Source organism: Falco naumanni, chromosome 6 (assembly GCF_017639655.2).
Source record: "Falco naumanni isolate bFalNau1 chromosome 6, bFalNau1.pat, whole genome shotgun sequence".
Classification (NCBI taxonomy): domain Eukaryota; kingdom Metazoa; phylum Chordata; class Aves; order Falconiformes; family Falconidae; genus Falco; species Falco naumanni.
The window spans coordinates 20,318,833-20,336,909 of NC_054059.1; the positions used below are offsets into that span (position 1 = coordinate 20,318,833).

At 35.8% G+C, this 18,077-nt stretch overlaps 1 protein-coding gene across 1 annotated transcript in view; it reads left to right on the plus strand.

The window, feature by feature from the left end:
• Nucleotides 1-18,077, plus strand: part of CSMD1 (CUB and Sushi multiple domains 1) — a 1,211,070-nt gene that overhangs the window by 226,340 nt on the left and 966,653 nt on the right. Inside the window, exon 2 of the mRNA XM_040599137.1 lies at nucleotides 7,105-7,321. Coding sequence (XP_040455071.1) covers nucleotides 7,105-7,321 — 217 coding nt within the window. The remainder of the gene's footprint in view (nucleotides 1-7,104; nucleotides 7,322-18,077) is intronic.

Genomic DNA, 18,077 nt, shown 5'->3' on the forward strand with positions numbered 1-18,077 from the left:
TATGGAGATGGGCCTGTGATGGGCTGACGGCTCCTGGGATGGGCCTGGGTAGAGCTGGGGCATGGTGCTGCTTGGGCTGCCCCATCTGCCATTGTCTCTCTGTGCTCCTTTGTGGGTGCACAGATGAGTTTTTTATCATAAAACTGAACAGATTGTTATTCATTATTTCAGATCAGATAAGTTTTAAACAATTTCTCCCTAATTCTTTTGAAGTTAACTATTTTTGCCTGGGTCTTGCAAAAACATAGTATCACGAGTAAATTTCCACTGTTCTCATTTCATATTGGGCTGGGACTGCCTTGAATTAGTTTAAATATCTGTGGTATTGAAGCTTTGTGGCACAAGTTCTCCCTGACATTGAAAGGCAACGGCAGATGCAGCATGCAGATGCTGGTGTGGTACAGGTGGCTGCTTTGTGAGATCTTTGTGCTCTGGGGTATGCTTCAGTTTTGCCAGCAAGGATGGTGGCTTGCCATTGTGACTAAATCTTCAGTGATACCTAAATTAACAGAATTTTAGTACTTTCTGATATGATTTATTCAATGGAAAGTGCCTTTTGGTGGTGGTGTGAGGATTACTTAATAATTGATTTTTAAAGGACACTGGAAGTAGTCAAATGCTGTTTAAAACAGTCCTCAGAAAATAGTGACTTTGCCTCTCTGGCCATTTGACATTTCTGTTCTTGACTGAAATTAATTTAGGAAATAACAATCTTACTGCATATAAACATTATCAGAAGATGGCTTTGGAATATACTAATGAGAAAGAAATGATAACGGCTTGGTGCAGAGCATGGGCTGTCAGTGGCAGGGGCTGGCGTGGGCCTGCAAGTCTTGGCGAAGGTGGGAAGAGCTAGGAGCTTATGGTGGACATCAACAAAGGAGAAAATACAAAGGTAGCATGTGAAAACACAAAATCATAGAAAAAGAGGTGGTTGCAACAAAGTGCGGAACCACCGGTTTATGTCTTACAGCTATCTTACTGGTCCCACCATCTCCATTGGTGATGGCAGCAATTTAAATCTGTAGTTACCTCTTGTAGTCCAAGAGGAAATCTTTTTTATTCTACATATGTGTAACACATCTTTGCAGCCTTAGGAACATTTGGTTTTTACTTTTCTTGTTAAAAGTCGTATTTGCAAAACTTCCTGTCTTCAGCTTTGCTGCAGAAAGTCATTTAAATTGTGGCCAATACTTACTGCAGTACTAAAGTTCCTGCATGTGTGCACATACATGAGTTAGAAAAGTCAGAATTGCAAACATGAGGTTCTCTGGGGATGTGATATGTGTGTTTGAATTGTATTGGCAAGATCCCAGTAAGATTTAGGGGCTGCTGAATACTCTCTGAAGGCTTTCCTGGAAATAAAACATTCGTTTCCAAGAGCATTGGAGGCCAACATTGTAAAATTAAAAAATATTCCTCTTTTAAACACAGTTGGAGCAAGTAGCCTGCAAGACAGCCTTGCTGGGCCAATAGATACTTAGAATTATAAAGGGTAGATTACTGAAGACAGCAAAGAACAGATACGTTTTGCAATTCCCATGCCTGAACTGTTCTCCGTGGAAAATTCATCAATGTATCTGTTGAAAGTTGAAAAATTGGTAGAACAGTTTGTGGAAAAAATAGAAAAAATAAACAATAATATTTGGAGTCCCATGTGTTATCCAGAGTTTAAAGGACAATCAAGGAAAAATTACTGCACTGCTAGTGTAATCTCCAGCTGCAATTCACCTGAGATGCCCATATTTAAAAGGGACCAAGGGGAGTTAAGGAGCTAAATGCTGGAACACCTAGAACGTGTGTTAGGAAACTGTATTAAAATAATTAACACATGGTTAAATATGATATATTGAATAAGAATCGAGGTTTTATTTTAAAATTATATATTTTTCAAATCTGTTGGAGTTCTCTGAATGAGTCAGCCTGAACGTGGATAAAGGTGATCAGAATTCCAAAAGACACTGACAAAAGCTCTTCAGTAAAGATAGTAAAGAAAACAGGCAGGGCATAAGAAAGTTTGTGCATTGCTGAAAGGTTGGCTAAGAGTTGTGCTTCATGGATAGGAGAAAATGGCCATTTTTTACAATGGAGGGAGTCACCACAGCATCCCAGAGAGATCTGTGCTGGCATCTGTGTGATTCAGTATGCTCAGAAATTATCTGCAAAAGGGGTTAGGTAGTGAAGTGACCATGATGATAGGAATTTATGATTTAATGAGGACCGATTGTGAAGAATTACAAAAAAGGCCTTAGGTAACCAAGTAAGGTGTTGAAGTAGTTGATGAAATTCAGAGTAGATGAATGTGGTGTGATGCACGTAGTAATAAATGTAGGAAATCTACAGGTGAAAAAAAGAATTCCTAATTTTCCATGTAAAATGACAAGCTCTATCTTTGCTGTAATTCTGGAGGAAAGGAATCTTGCTTATAAAAATGTCAAGCTAATGCTTACCTTAGCAAAAGAACAGATCTAATTAGTAGGAGAACAGAAAAAGGGATTAAAAATATACTTGTGTAAGTGATTCATATACATTTTCAATATTACAAGAAGTTCTGGTATCCCAGTCTCATGAAAGGTATAACAAAGCTGCAAAAGGTTCAGAAAAAGGTGATAAAATTACTTTAGTACAGAGAACAGCTATATAAAGTACAACTTTTAAACTTTGAAAAAGAAATATACTGGGCATGATAAAAGTCAATAAGATGGTTAAGTGCTGTAAAAAGCATCAGTAAGAATCATTTATATGTTTGCTTTTCATAACAAAAAATTTGTGGAGCATCAAATGAACCTAACACATGGTAGCTGCTGAACAAACACAATGAAGGATATTTCACGTTTTAAGAATCCCTCTAGAATATGTTAAAGATCCTAGAAGTTAGTATATACTCAGAGGATGACTGGACAAGTTCATAGAAAAGAAATCTATCAAGGGCTATTAAACACAAAGATGAGGCTACTGGAATGTGTTCCTTCAAAAAAATCCCTGTGATGCAGATCTTGAAGGGGAGGGAGATTTTCTGGTACAGTCCTTGTTCCTCCTTTGGCTTGCTGTTTGAGAATAGATGCTGAGGTGAATGAGCCTTTAATCTGGCTGAGTGCAGCTATTCTTATTTACTTCCTAAACTTACTGTAACTCATTAGAATATACTTTAAAGAATGAGGGAGATACGATCTTTCTAGACATCTCTTAGCCTCACTACTAGCTGCTGTGTTCCTCTGTAGCTGCAGAATGGAAGGTGATGCTCACAGTTACAAGAAGAATAAATGTGACTTAATTTTCATAGTTATAACTGTTCAAAATATCTTTATCATCACTGGTTTTACTATATTTAATTTTGGCGCATTTTATAGTTCACTTGTTCAAAATACATCTATCTTGCAAAAACTGCTTTCTACGTAAATATGTATATGTATACATTTACATCTGTGTGTATATATATAAAAATGTATCAGTTATTCACAGAATACCTTATGAATTACGAGAAGTGGTTGTCTTTTTGCTTGTTTATTGTAGAAGCATTTGAAACTTGGAAAAAAAATCATCAATAAACCTGTACTTTGTTAGTTTTAATTATTAGATACTGGTATAGGGTTCATATTTTGTGAGGTTTATTCAAAAACTTATGGCAAAACAGTACTTAAATTCTACTGATTCTCAGTGATTCTACCACTTACATGGCTCAGCATTTAAGGCAAAATTGCAGTGCTTTAAGTTTTCTTGGTGAGCTGTCACTTAGGGGTCATAAGTGAGAAATGTTGAGCCTGAGCAGTTGCAAATAGGGCTGGTATGGAATATGCAAAAAACCTTTCTAAGATAAAATAAGGCTGAAATCAGTGTAAATCATTTCCAACTGTAAGGCAAGAACATCAGTTTTCTTAAATTATACTTTTTATATCATAAACCTAAAATAGCTGTCCTGAAATATCTTCTTACAGACAATATATGACAGAAAATTAATACTAACAGCATAGTTTATATTCATATAAACAATGATGTGGTTTCATAATAATAAAATTTTGGCAGTCTGATACACCTTTAATATTAAAATAGTTCATTGTACTGATATTATACTCAATCAATGACTGCACATCTTGTGAAAAACATTTATTTTTTTTATTTGACACAAGGGCCAGAACTAAAGTGAATTGTGTGGGTAGATCTTTTCAGGGTGTATTCAGTCTACATTCTCTTCTGTGCTTACATTCATCCCAGTAGAACTACTTAAACTCTGCTGATATTAATATTATTTTACTATTTTTTCCCAGTATGTTCTGTATCTTTACTTTGTTGACACTTCCTACTATTAAGGCACCCGTAAAAAACAAAATATTTTTAATTAATCTCATCAGTGTCCACTTACAGGTCTGTGGTTTCGTTGCAGTTAGAAACTGGTTTTTTTTGTGGGATAATGCATTGTCAACTCCTGTCTGATTTGCTGTCAACTGTCACCCTTAAGTCTCTTCATTCCTGCTTTCCAAGTATGTCTTCCTATACCGAATCTTTTATAAGTGTTTCCATGCAGAATTTACTCCTTGGCAGAGGTGTAACATTTGACAGTTCTTGGGGTTTTAGATGTACATATATTGACAAAATGTGTATCATACAGTTAGCAGCTGATCCTTTTTTCCAAATACTGTTCTGTTTAACATGCTTCATGTCTTAACTGAGCAGGGACAGATCTAGAAGGGTGTTAGTTTTCTGGGCCTGCACAGCTTTTAGAGTGTTTTTGGGTATGGCTTAGTTCAGAAGCAAGATCCTCTTTGCAGTTATCAGTGTGCAGCAATGAGATTGCTCGGAGTTAACTGTGTATAAATTTCTTCTAGGGTTTTTTGGGGGGGTTTACTGAACACTAAGTAAGTATGTATTTATATATATGCATATAAAATGAAGAGCAAACCTAAATAGTATTTCACAGTTAATCATTTTCCTTTATGGTTCTCCTTTACCTCATATTTCTTGGGTACAAAGTGAGTAGGCAGCATGTTTATGAATAGTTTCAGAACAGGAGAGCAAAAGCAAACTGGAGAAAGAAAGGGCTATGGGTGGTAAGATATGCTTAAGTTAAACAGTGGTAAAACATGGGCTGCCTCATTTATCATTAGAATTTGTTTCTTTTCCAAGAGAATAATGCACAATAGCTTGAATCTACAGTAGGGAGTACACAGCACCTTTTGGAATAAGACTGACAGTTTGCACTGACAGTTGCAAATACTTCTGTGAGTAGCTAGCAAGTGCCTCAGTAAGGAAGCTGCTGAGTTATGGTAATTTTGGGGGTCAGAGGGCTCACTTATTACCACAGCGATATTCAATTTTACCTTAAGCCAGCTGTAGGGTTCCGTAAGAGATTGGGGAGGTAATTTGTTCATCCCCCTGGAAGTCAGAAAGGTAGTTAATATACTGCATTTACGTATGTAATTATCTACACCCGCATTACAAATTTCTGCTCCTAAAAGGTGCTTCTGTCTTTAATAGCTTTTAGATGAACCGCTTGATAGCTCTCCTTTTTCAAAGCAACCTTTTCACACCAGAGTGGTAGGAAAGCTGTGGTGTAGCACGGCTTGCACGGGGTACTTGATTTACACAAATCAGTTTCTGGATGTTGAGACATGAGGTAGTTCATTAGAGTATTAGGGTGGTAGGTTGTCACTGTAAGTTTCTATTTTCAGAACATTATTCCTGTGGCAATTAAATTGTTTTAAATGGCTTGTGATACTTGCAGGATATTTCCCTGATAGCTGTAGGAAGAGGAATAAATGCAAAGCATCTGCAAGAATGCTGGCAAGTTACAGTGAACATCACAGAGCTGAAACTTTCATGTTACGTTCATGGTATAACAGGTTCCCTTCTTCAGGAATGCTTAATAATACCTATGTTTTATTAAAGTGATATGAATCCTTGGTAGATATACTAGAGAAGATTATTGTGTTAAAGGCTTCCTGAATCCCCATAGCCTTTTTATCTCTTCATTAGATTTTTTGTTATATTTGAAATTTAGTAGAAAATTATTGGTTATTAGTTCTTTAGTTTTAGCAGCAAATCCCTTTTATTGAATTCATTTTATTAAGATTTAGAAACCTCCCACAAGCATTTGACAGCACTGCTCTGAAAGATTCAGCCTCAGAGACCCTACTGCTGGGAAGTTAAAAGTAAAATTGCAGCCTGAAATACTTTCCTGGTTTAGGTATAACAATAAAATGCTGGGATTATACTTGTTCTGAAGTGCTTAAAATGCATGTAGTAATCCAAGTGTTACAGTGCACAGAATGTCCTTAAACTTACCTCTGTTCAAATATTTCATTGATGATTCTCTCCAGCTCTGAGCCAGTACAACTGGTGTGTGTGGGATTAACAAAATCAAGTAGGAAGTTAGCAAGAGTGTGCACTGTAAGTCAAGGTTTCTTGCTGTGGACTTCCCCTTAATGTTCTACCATACCCTCACATGTTCTGTGTGATGTACAAACCAGACACAAATTCCTGCTGAGTAAACCCTTGGTGTTATTTTTTAAGAATCCTGAAAAAAAAAAAAAAAGAAAAAAAAATTTACACTTTCCTGATCACATTATACATGGCACTAAAAATGTTCTACCACCGAAATTTTGCTGTTTTCAAAGTGTAAAAATCTTAATGTTGGTTGCAACAGAATGCGTAATAAATGTGTGTCTACATTTTGCTCTCTGTACTGAAAGTATATTTCAGAACAGCTGAAACTCTAATACTTTAGTATTTATATAAAAACTTTATAAATGGCATTCACCAAAAAGCTGTGAACACTCTCTGGCATTAAAACTGTCAGTCTGTTGAATTTATGGCATCAAAGCTAATGCTTAAATTTCACAATTGGATGAATAAGTCATACATTGTTAATACCACATAACCTGAAGTTATGATTCATTGCATAAAAAGATGGTAAGTGTCTCAGAAAATCCAGCGATGGGGGTTTTGAATTAAGAGGGAAAAACTGTATAAATGCAATCTTATGTGCTGTTTGTATTCTAGAAAAAAATATTATAAAATTAAGTTTACATATAGTTACTCATATAAAAATACATACTGGAGGAGGCAGAAGAAACACTGAAATACATACTTTCCTGTGTTCTTTTTTAGGTCAGAACTGTGGAGGCTTAGTACAGGGACCAAATGGTACTATAGAAAGCCCTGGATTTCCTCATGGTTATCCAAATTACGCCAACTGCACGTGGATCATTATCACAGGAGAACGTAACAGGATACAACTGTCATTTCATACTTTTGCCCTTGAGGAAGATTTTGATATTTTGTCAATTTACGATGGACAGCCACAGCAAGGCAATTTGAAAGTGAGGTAAGGTACCTTTTTTCTTCCTTCATTGTTTTCTGCCACTCTTTCTCTCCTGAATATATATATGTTCTGATGGTACGCTACAACTGCATGTGTTTCCTTAATTCTTCCCCAGCCAAGGGGATAGCAGTGCTTCAAGATCTCCCAACAGATTGTGTTGGTCTGAGTTTCAGATCTTCATGACCCTAGCTTGTATATCAGTAGCATCAGTCATACTTAAGATTTGCACCGTTTTAGGTAAGTTTTGGTAAAGGCCCTTGAGGACAGGAGTATCCCATGTTGCAATAGCTTAGTTTTATTTATCTGTCCCCCAATGGAATCCAGATTTGACCTGGTGACCCTGTCCTGAAGGCATCTGTCCCCATGTTTTGAAAGCTCTTTCTGACATCATGCTTTACCTTTCTACCATGCCTACAATATTTGAATCAGAGGATGGGTATGCTGCTTGTGCTAACAGTGCCCCAGGGTCTCTCACCAAATGTGCCGCAGAAGAACTGGCAGGCGATACAGTAGTTTGCGAGAGGCACAATCTCATTAGTGAGTCTGGAAATGCTTGCCAGATTAAATCCTTCAGGTGACTATTGCCTGCCTTACAGAGGAGTTGAAGTATAAATTGCCAAAAGTGAAATTCTTCTCCATCTCTATGTAAATAGAATTATTAAGCAATTAGGAACCTTTAAAGGTTAGAAACTGGGGTGTCTTATATGTCCAAATAACACTGAGGTTGCAAAGAGGCCTTATGGAAGCTTTTTGATCTTGAATCTTTTCACAACTTCGGATTTGGGTGCATTATTTTCATCGATGTCTTGTTTTGGGTTCCTTAGTCATTTGCTGGATCTGGACTGCAGAGCTGGAGACTAGATATTGCTTTTGGTACTGCTCTGTCATTTTCCATTCAGGGATGAGGTTTATGGAGTACTGTAAAACACTGCTGTCAGTTTTGTCTGATTACTCTTTTACATGCTGCTGATTTATATTGTACTGTTAAAACAAATGTGGGAACATCACCGGTTTGTTCCCCAATTTAGTGGGTATCTTGTCTTTTTGACAAGAACAGTGTTCCGACTGTTTGTTGACTCGGTGCAAAAAGTTTTGAAAACTGTGGAAGGTAGTAGATAGGCACCAATGCTTGAGTTGCACAGTGTATGTGCTTCATTTACTGTACTTAATTAACCTTTAGTATTTGTATCACCTTTATGCAAGGATTAATACTTCATTTTTGGTCAAATGCCTTTATTATTTATAGCTAACAGTCCTGCTTGTTTTGCACTAATCTGTTAGTAGAAAATTGTTTCAAGGAAGAGCACCAACTGATAATCTGTGGGTATCGGCATAGAAGACAGAAATTCTAAGTATGATCTTGATGTATCTGAAGTCATCGTAATTGCCACTGATCTCAGTAAAACAAGGATTTAATTTCCAACTTCCAGCAGTGGAGCAGATATTTTATTTATCTGTGCTTGTATTTACCAGTTAATTACATTCATAATTGGTGTTATAAGGAAAAAAAGCATTTGTTGGCTTTTCAGCATTCAGAGGTTAAAAAAGCAGAATTTGAATGACAGTTTTCTATTGACATGTCTCATACTCTTGTGACAGACCCTTTGTTGTACAAAGCACATTCACAGGTGTACCCCTCTACAATTGCACATTTCAAGACAATGCACTCAGCAGATACTGGAAAATTATAGTCTTGGTTTTTAGGTGACAGCATGCAAATGCAAGAGAGCATCTTGGGACTTTTGCTTGAGGGTATGCTCTTTTTATTTCATACATAAAAATACTTTACTAGATTTGGGGTAATTATATTTCTTTAGCCATCATGCAAAATCTGGAGTTTTTCTTAAAAATAGCTGTCACAAACTATAATAATTAAGTAATATTCATCTCATATTTTATATAGCATTTTTCAGCTGCTAAAACAAAATTGGATAAAAATGAACAGTATGTTCAGCTAGTTTACTGTGCTGCCTGAAGGACCTTTTTGTATGCTAAATGTGCACCGGGATACTTTCACTATATATATTTATTATAAACCCAAAGAAAATACAAACATATGTAAAACACATTGAAATGCTAAGGCTTGTTTTAAGCTGTTTGTGTGTGGGAAGAAAAGAGAAACAGGTAGTTGTAAGATGTATGTGAACTTCAGTTAGTGCAGTATTAAGGAATATATTGATTTAAGGGTTAAATTACACATAATAGTGATTTATAGGTTATTGTATGCTATGTTATGAGGAGGTTGAGAAGATAGTAGCAGCAAGAACAATGTAAACAAAATATAAGACATTAAAAAGTGCTATTTTACAATTTCCTATTTTTCTAAAACTAGCATTCTGTCATTCTATATAATTACTCAGATCTGTGGTCCAAAATTGCTCTTAAAAATTGATGTAGCTGCTTTATTTTTATCACTGTAAAGTTCATAGAACACAAAAGAGGATTTTTTTAATTTTTATATATGTGCATATACACACATATATACATACATACATATAGATATAGATACAGATATACATATCAATATAGATATAGATATAATCTGGGAGAACATAATCCAGGAGTGTAGCATAGGCTGGGATCTACCCATGTCACGAGCAGCTCTATGGAAAGGAACCTGGGGGTCCTGGGGGAGAAAAAGCTCCATATGAGTGAACAGTGTGCTGCTGAGGCAAAGAAAGCCAACAGAATGCTGGGTTGTGTCAACAAGGGCATCACCAGCAGAGAGAAAGAAGTCAGTATCCTGCCCTACTCAGCACTTGCCACGCCACACCTGGAATAGGGTGTTCAGTTTTGGTCCTCACTAAACAAGAAAGACGTGGACAGGCTGGGGAGGGTCCAGAGAAGGACCACAAAGATGACCAAAGCACTGGGAAGGCTGCCGCATGGGGAATGGCTGAGAGAACTGGGTTTGTTCAGCCTTGAGAAAAGATGGCTTAGGGGGAGACCTCACCACCAAGTTCCAGTACTTACAGGGTGGCTACAAAGAAGATGGAGACTCCCTTTTTACAAGTAGTCCCATGGAAGGGAGGAGAGGTAATGGGTACAAGTTACCCCTGGGGAGATTCTGACCGGACACAAAAGGAAAGTTTTTCACAATGAGAACGATCAGCCGTGTGAATGATCTCCCCAGGGAAGTGGTGGGTTCCCCAACATTGGACAGATTCAGCTGGACAAGGTGCTGGGCCGTCTTGTCTAGACCGTGCTTTTGCCAAGAAAGGTTGGACCAGGTGATCCCTGAGGTCCCTTCCAACCTGGTATTCTGTGGTTCTCTGACTTAAAAGAGAAAAAGTGAATATATAAGTCCAATGACACCGTTTATGATAATGCTTTGTAGGATACTGTAGTCTTCATTGTATAAAGAAACATGAAGTTAGATAGTTAATTTACTCATATATTATAACCAAAACAGATGTCTAAGTTCTATGTTATTGAAAAAATCCCCCAAACTTACTGTAAGTATTAAGTATTGCCTTATCAGTTAATGGGGAAAGATTTCAAAACACAACCAAATTCTAATTAATCTAGGAAAAGATGTAGAATGTATTTTTAATTTGCATTTTAAATTTTAAAGTTGTCAGTTGCTGTACACAGTTAACTATCAGCATGCACATTTCATATGGACAAAACTCTTGTGGAGAGGAGATGCAAGTATGGTGCACTGAGGCAACAAAGTTATTATTCAGTTGTATTTCTTGGGTATTGTTTCCCTAAGCAAGAGTTGTATTCAGGAGTTCAGTGTAGTTCAGGTGCTAGCAAATATGTATTTTTATTTTTTTCTTTGTTTTATATATCAGATATAAGATTAAATGTTAATATTTTAAAATAGAAATGAGAAATGAGTCAACAGGACACAGGAAGTAGGCATACAGGCCAGCTCTGAACAGACTCAGTGTATAAGCATATGTGAATTGACAAATAGAGCTATTGACTTCTATCCTGCAGATGGATACATTACCTGACATGAGCGAGTGAAATTCAAACCAGACATTACAAGAGTTTATGGATTTCAAAAGTCATTTTAAGGCTGGTTGTAGGACGTATGTATCTTCCACAGCTGAAAAGAGAAAGTTTGTATAATCTTAGCATAAGTCTTGTTAAAGTATATTTTTCCTGGATGTAGTATTCCTAAATAGGGGTTTCATAGAGACACATACGGAGACTGTAACAGGACTGGGAAAATGGAACTGCCTGTGTCAACAAAACGTCTGTTGCTGAAGATGTGAGGTGGGGTGTAAGCGGGGTGTTAAGACCTTCAACTGTGAACCTTACAAACATGGTGAACTGAGACTTTGTATGTGCCATTGTTTTCATCTCAGTTTATGGGCTGGGATTCCAAATTTTTTAATGTCAAATACAGTAAAATGCTGTAATCTCTGTGTTACAGTGTCTGTTGATAAAAGTTACTTTTTTAGTATCACACACAGTTAAGGGTTAGTTACAGAAGATCTGTGCAGTATTCTCTGGAATACTCTTTTTCAAATAATCTTTCAGACAGTCCTGAAAAACTCTAAAATGGATTACAAGAAATTTTGGCTTTTCTTACACAGAAAAGCTGCTATTTAAATTATGTACACTGATAGGAAGATGGAAATGTACAGACATGAACATTTTTTGTTGTGTGTATACACAACTGTGAATTATTTTGGACCTACATGATATATATTATTTGGAGAGTGATTTTAAAATATCTGCTTGCCTTCATGGTTTCTCAAGCCTTTTAAACATCATTTAGTTTACTGTAGCCTAGGTAATAATATAATAGATTCTTCTTGTTATTGCTCATAGTAATCAGTTGAAATAAACATTCTTGTTTTAATGGAGCAGTAATGCAAATGATGGAAGTTGTTAAAAGAGCATAATAATTTAAAATAAGTTAAAATAAAGCTTACGGAAATGTTTGTGACAAACTTACATACAATGTGTGTTAAAATAGCAACATTTCCCTTTGCTTTCTTGAATCGTGTAGAAATAAGAATTAAATATGAATTCTTCACAGTATTCACTTCTTGTCTCCAGCAAGCAATAAACTATATGTATATTCTGCACTTCATAATCCAAGCATAGAGATAAAAAGTGTTCACTGAAGTTAAAGTTTGGGCTCCTGTTTACTCTTAAACCTCTTTCATCTTAACAAACCAAGATTTTGCATGTATTCAGTACATTTTTAAATTTCATTTTTGTTTGGTTTTGTTGGGTTTTTTTGGTTGTTTATTTGTTTCTTTGGAAAAAAAAATTCTGTCTGCTCTCCAAGATCAAGAGAAGAGTGAAGCAATAAGGGGGCGACTGACTTTTCTACAGAACTGTTGACACTGCAGCAGGAAGAGTGTTGTGCAATTTACAGTTCTTTTTTTTCCCCCACCTTCCCCATTAAAACATCATATATATTTTTTTAACCTTTTTATTGCACATAATTTTCTACAAGTTGATTTCAACATACAGGATTTGTGTGTGTGATTTTTAGAAGAAAACAGTATAGGAATGGGAATAGTAGCCATCTTTTTTCCAGTTGAAGCTTACCTAGAACACAGCACAAAGAAAAAGAAACTGAGCTAGTGTTCAGATTTGTAAAACAAGGTTATTGAATAATTTCAGCAGGTTATTCTGGTATTTTGTACATCTGTAAGAAAAGGAAAACTATCATTGTATGATTATGCAAATTGATTACTGAGATCCTGCCAGGAGAGATGCCTGTCAATGACTATCATTCCCCTTTTAATATTAAATCAGATTTCTCTTGGCTTTCTCACCTATTAGAGTATTAGGAAGAAGGAGTCATTTAGAGTAGATGGCTAGAATGTGATTCATTATGTATCACATAGCTATTTTAGGAAAGGAAGGAAACTCTGACCTGATCAGCTAAATGCTGACTGATAGTTTCTGCCAACAGCAAAAAGAACATGCAGTGGAAGGAAGGATAATTTATGTGTGTAATACTAGCAGCTTTAAACTTATATATAGCAATTTTTTTTTTCCACAGGTAGATAAAAGGTAGAAATTCCATTCCCAAAATTTTTAACTTCCCAATTCAAAATCTTAAGCTTGATAATTTTGTTGGCCAGCCTGCATATTAAAAAGATTTAACAAAAAAATTATTAAATATAAAGTCAAATAAGGAGTCTGCTTAGTAACAAGTTACTTCACCAAGAATTATAGGCCATATTAATTACATGTTTTAGGCTGATACTAAATGATGGTCAACTATAAAACTATATAATACTTTTTTTAATAAAACCCCGTGGAGTATTGTTTGAACTCCCACCTAAGAAAATCCATTTCATGTGTAAGGAACCATTATTTCTTGGAATAAAAAGATTAGATTCATTTAACAAGGTCAAAGCAATGCATGAATTTATACCGCAACATTCTGCATCAGTTGCTTAAAGCTTTTATAATATAGTTAAGTCAGCACATTTTTCTTTTAAAAAATGAATGTGACACTCAGCGTAATGAAAATGTAGCTCTGCTCTATTTCATTGTCCTTTGTAGAGGTAGATCTCTTTTTTGATCTGTTACTGGTCATAGCACATCTTCAGAGAATATGCAGGTGTTGCTGCTTCTGTACTTTTCAAATTGGACCTGTACAAGTCACAGAAGTGATTTGGTGCAGTTGTTTGTAGTGTTTCACCATCAGAAGTATTACTAATAAGGGACTCAGAAGGGGAGAGTTGGGATGTGGCTCCATTAAATGTTAATTTCTATAGTTTTAGAAACCTTAGCATGTATGTAAGGTAGTCTTACTCTTCCATAGCTATACAACCAAAACTGATTTAAGGGGCTAACAAACTGGTATATACACACCTTTCTAATAAAGTAGAGAAGCATTACTTAGTATTTAAAGATACTTCATAGTAGACTGCTGAGAAAGGTAGATTCTTCTTTATGAATAGCTTCTAAGTGTTTCATATGATAGAGTAGATCTTTGATTTCAGGTAAGAGGGGCACATTTGCCTCCCTTGTTTTTTGTTATTGCATATGGAAGTATTAGAAATAATTAGTTATTCAGCTTGAAAGAATCATATTTATGATCAAACTAAGCCAAACACCTATGCATTCCTTGATTAGTTATTTTACAAAACAGAGCACCTTGGGTGTCCATTATCTAGTATTTAAGCTACAAAATCACAGAAAATTGCAAGTTGTGAGTGTGCATATGGTTGTATATGCACCTGGGTTTTGAAGAGCTCAGTTTACATCTTTGCTTTACCTGAAAACTCAAAATAAGGTTAAAATGTTACTTCATTATTAGCCAAGTATAAGAAAATTGTCTTCACTGCTATGATATCTGTTTGATGTGCAGAGGTAAATCACATAATTACAGTATTTTTGGGAACAACTTCAATTCTGTCAGACTGATAAATTTGTAATCTGCAGAAGGACAAAGACTTTTAAGATTCTTTTGAACACCACTTAGTACATAATTTGGTGTTTCTTGCTTTTTCCTTTCATTTGTGATGGTTTCTGAAGCTCCTAAAGCCCCCAGGATTTGACATAGTAACAAAATACATACATCTTGAAACTTTACTTAAATATGATAAATTCCCATAAGATCTCACATGTATTTTATTCTCAAAACTCCTTAGGAATAGGGCACTAGAATCCATTGAGAATGCAGATAAACAGTTTGGGGAATTACAGCTCTTCAAGTTCAGGTGCATCTTAAAAAGTCTTAGTGTAGCTTGCTGATACAGTTAACACCAAAAATTTCAGACAGCTTGCTGACTAAACAGGTCAGGTGATTACATTAACTTAATTTCTGGTTGTGTAAGGCATTTTTACTCTTAAATACATTTTTTTTTAGAGTGAGGGCAATTGCTTACCTTTATTATCTGTCACCTAAACATGTATTACACATACAGTGTACATAAAGCAGTTTTCTATCAGTTTTTCTGCATCTCCCATCTTGTTCAAAAAGAGACTCCTTTTTATGTTAGATGATAGGGGTTCAATCGACCTAATTATGTACAGATGCCCTGCTGATCAGTGTCCCTAAATGCTGTATACAATGACTATTACAACAGCTCTTGGTCAGAGATCAGTCAGTCTGGCTGCAAACTAATAATTCAATTACAAACTTCAGAAAATTTACAGCTGGACTCCTCAGTGGGAAGAAAGTCCATTTGTCAAAATTTGTCCCCTTTTGAGATCTGTTACTGTACATCCTTACTGTAAGATTGTTCAGAATTTCTATAGAACTGTGATAGATGACTTTTTAATTAGTACATATAACCTGTGTGCTTTGAAGAAATTTTGACTGCTTGTTTGTTTTAGAGAAGAAAAAAATATCTGTTAACTGACGAATTGAAGGAAAAATAGCTTTATAAAATGTAATCACTGATTTGTTGCATTTCTGATGCAAGTAATTAAGTTACTCTGTAAATCATGTTCTCTTACTGTCATCTGGTAATTACCTGCTTGTCTTAACTGAGTCTTGTAATTATTGACTGTATGATCATAGGCCAGTTTTGTGTCACTTGGTGCCAGACCAGGACATTGTGATCATGGGACAGATGCAGCATCATAAAAGTTCAGGCATTTGAGAGGAACTCTGCAGTCTCTCTACTCTGAATTGCTGCAGTTGAAATTCAGCTCTGTGAGCCAGTCACGTACAAATAATTCCGCTTATAAAACAAATTTTGTAGACAAATATTCTCATAATCTTGCAGTTTCCGATATTACTTAGAGACTTTCCTCAGGTGTCATCCTGTTCATATTCACAGAAGCATCTGCTGACATTGTTAGGGGCTTTAGGTTTTGACAGTGATGTTTTTTCACACTTTAAGGACACTAAAATATAATTCTGCTGAAGTCCCAGGTTATTCCTGCGCTCATACTTTCATTTGAGGAAACCTGTATGCCTATTATCTTCAGTAGACTCAATGAATTTATTAAGAGAACTAACTAGTCAGTGGCTAACTGCCTAGAAGTGCATATAATGAGAGTGACAGTGATAATAAGAGAAGTGAAGGCAAATTTCTGTAATCGGCTCAGTGCCGACGTGGCAGGGAATAGTACCCTTAGAAAACTTCTTACTGTTGACTGTCTACTCTTTAAATTGGTTTATCAATGTTCTCTTCCATCTTCAGACCTCATTTATATGTTGCTGTCTTTCAGCAAAAAGACAATTTAAAATAAAAATAAAATTCATTGATTATCTCCCACCCCTGCAACACAGAACTATGCACTGTGTTTTTCTTTGCAGAATCTGGTGTGACCACTGTCACAAGAGAACAGCAAAATGGCAAAGAAAATAACAGATGCCAATATTAGACTGCATGTTTGTCTTAGTTGCTAAGACAGGCTAGTTCTAGAGGCTTCTGAAGTCAAATATGCATCATAAGGCAATAATTTAAAAATATGATTAATTTTATTACAAATTAATAGACACTTTAAAAATCTGTTTAATATTTTTAATTTATTGAGATATTTAATTCATGAGTTAGACAAACAAGTATGTTATAGGACTGGTGGGTGAGAACATTAAAGTTAAGTTTAATAGATTTTGTTTAGATTTTTGAGATACAGTACAGCAAAACACCATTTAAATTCATAATTAAAATAATAAAAAACAGGGAACGCAATAATCCCATTGATCTAGAGTAATTCTTATAAATAAGGTTCTTTGAAATACAGGTATTAAAGTTTCCTGTATTCAAAACATAGCCTCTTAAATAATGCCTGCAACAAATTCCTTGAAGTATGTGTGTGTATTTGTGTTTATGTTTCAAAACAACTTTCAGCTGATCATACCTCTCTTAAAATAGTACAGTGAGAGCTGAATTTCTTTTATTTTTCCCCATGGATTTTTAAAGCAACATCCGGCACTTTCCGTGGCTTCCATTGTGTTTATTTTTTTAAAGAAGATTTTATCTCTCCACTTTCCACAATGAATGAATCACATTAGGATTAAATCACCCTTTCCTCACCCCTGGAACTGAGCTGTTATTTACTGTTTGGGCAAGCAAAAATTTTCATATTTATAGGACTCAGAGACAGAATAACAACAACATTGTGGGGTGCATGGGGTGAGGAGCTGAGAGATGAGAAATGATGATGGAAGGGAAGAGAAAGTGGGGGATACCAGAAGCAATGTGTTAAAAAGATTATAGGTATGCTAAACTGTGCATTAAGGCACATATACCTAATTTAACTCCTGCACTTAAGGACTGTAATTTAGTATAAAAATTGCCTCTCCACCATACCTGCTGTATGCATCAGGTAGCTCAGGGCTGGTTTTGTTCTTTGTCATTGCAGAATATATGTCTGAGCAACTAATTTTGATACAAACAGTATGAGCATGAGGAATCTGGTGGTAAGACACTGGAGCAGGTTGCCCAGAGAAGTTGGAGCTGCCCCATCCCTGGAAGTGTTCAAGGCCAGGTTGGATGGGGCTTTGAGCAACCTGGTCTAGTGGAAGGTGTCCCTGCCCATGGCAGGGGGGTTGGAACGAAGTGGTCCCTTCCAATACAAACCATTGTATGATTCTATGTCTTGTAGTAGAGCAGATGTTTTATCAATGACAAGTAGGAATTTTTTAATGTAAAGTTGTTGATGGTGACTTACTTATCTTTGATACATCTTTCAACTGAAATAGCCAGCAACAGGTAGGTTAGGGAATTCACTTGAGAGGTACAAAAATCCCGAATTAATTTCTTGAGTTACCTGATTAAAAATCCTTTAGGTCCAAGATGTTTCTAAGTGTACGTGTTTTTTTTTCTGTAAGAGTGATATGAATATGTATAAGTGAACAAGCATTTTT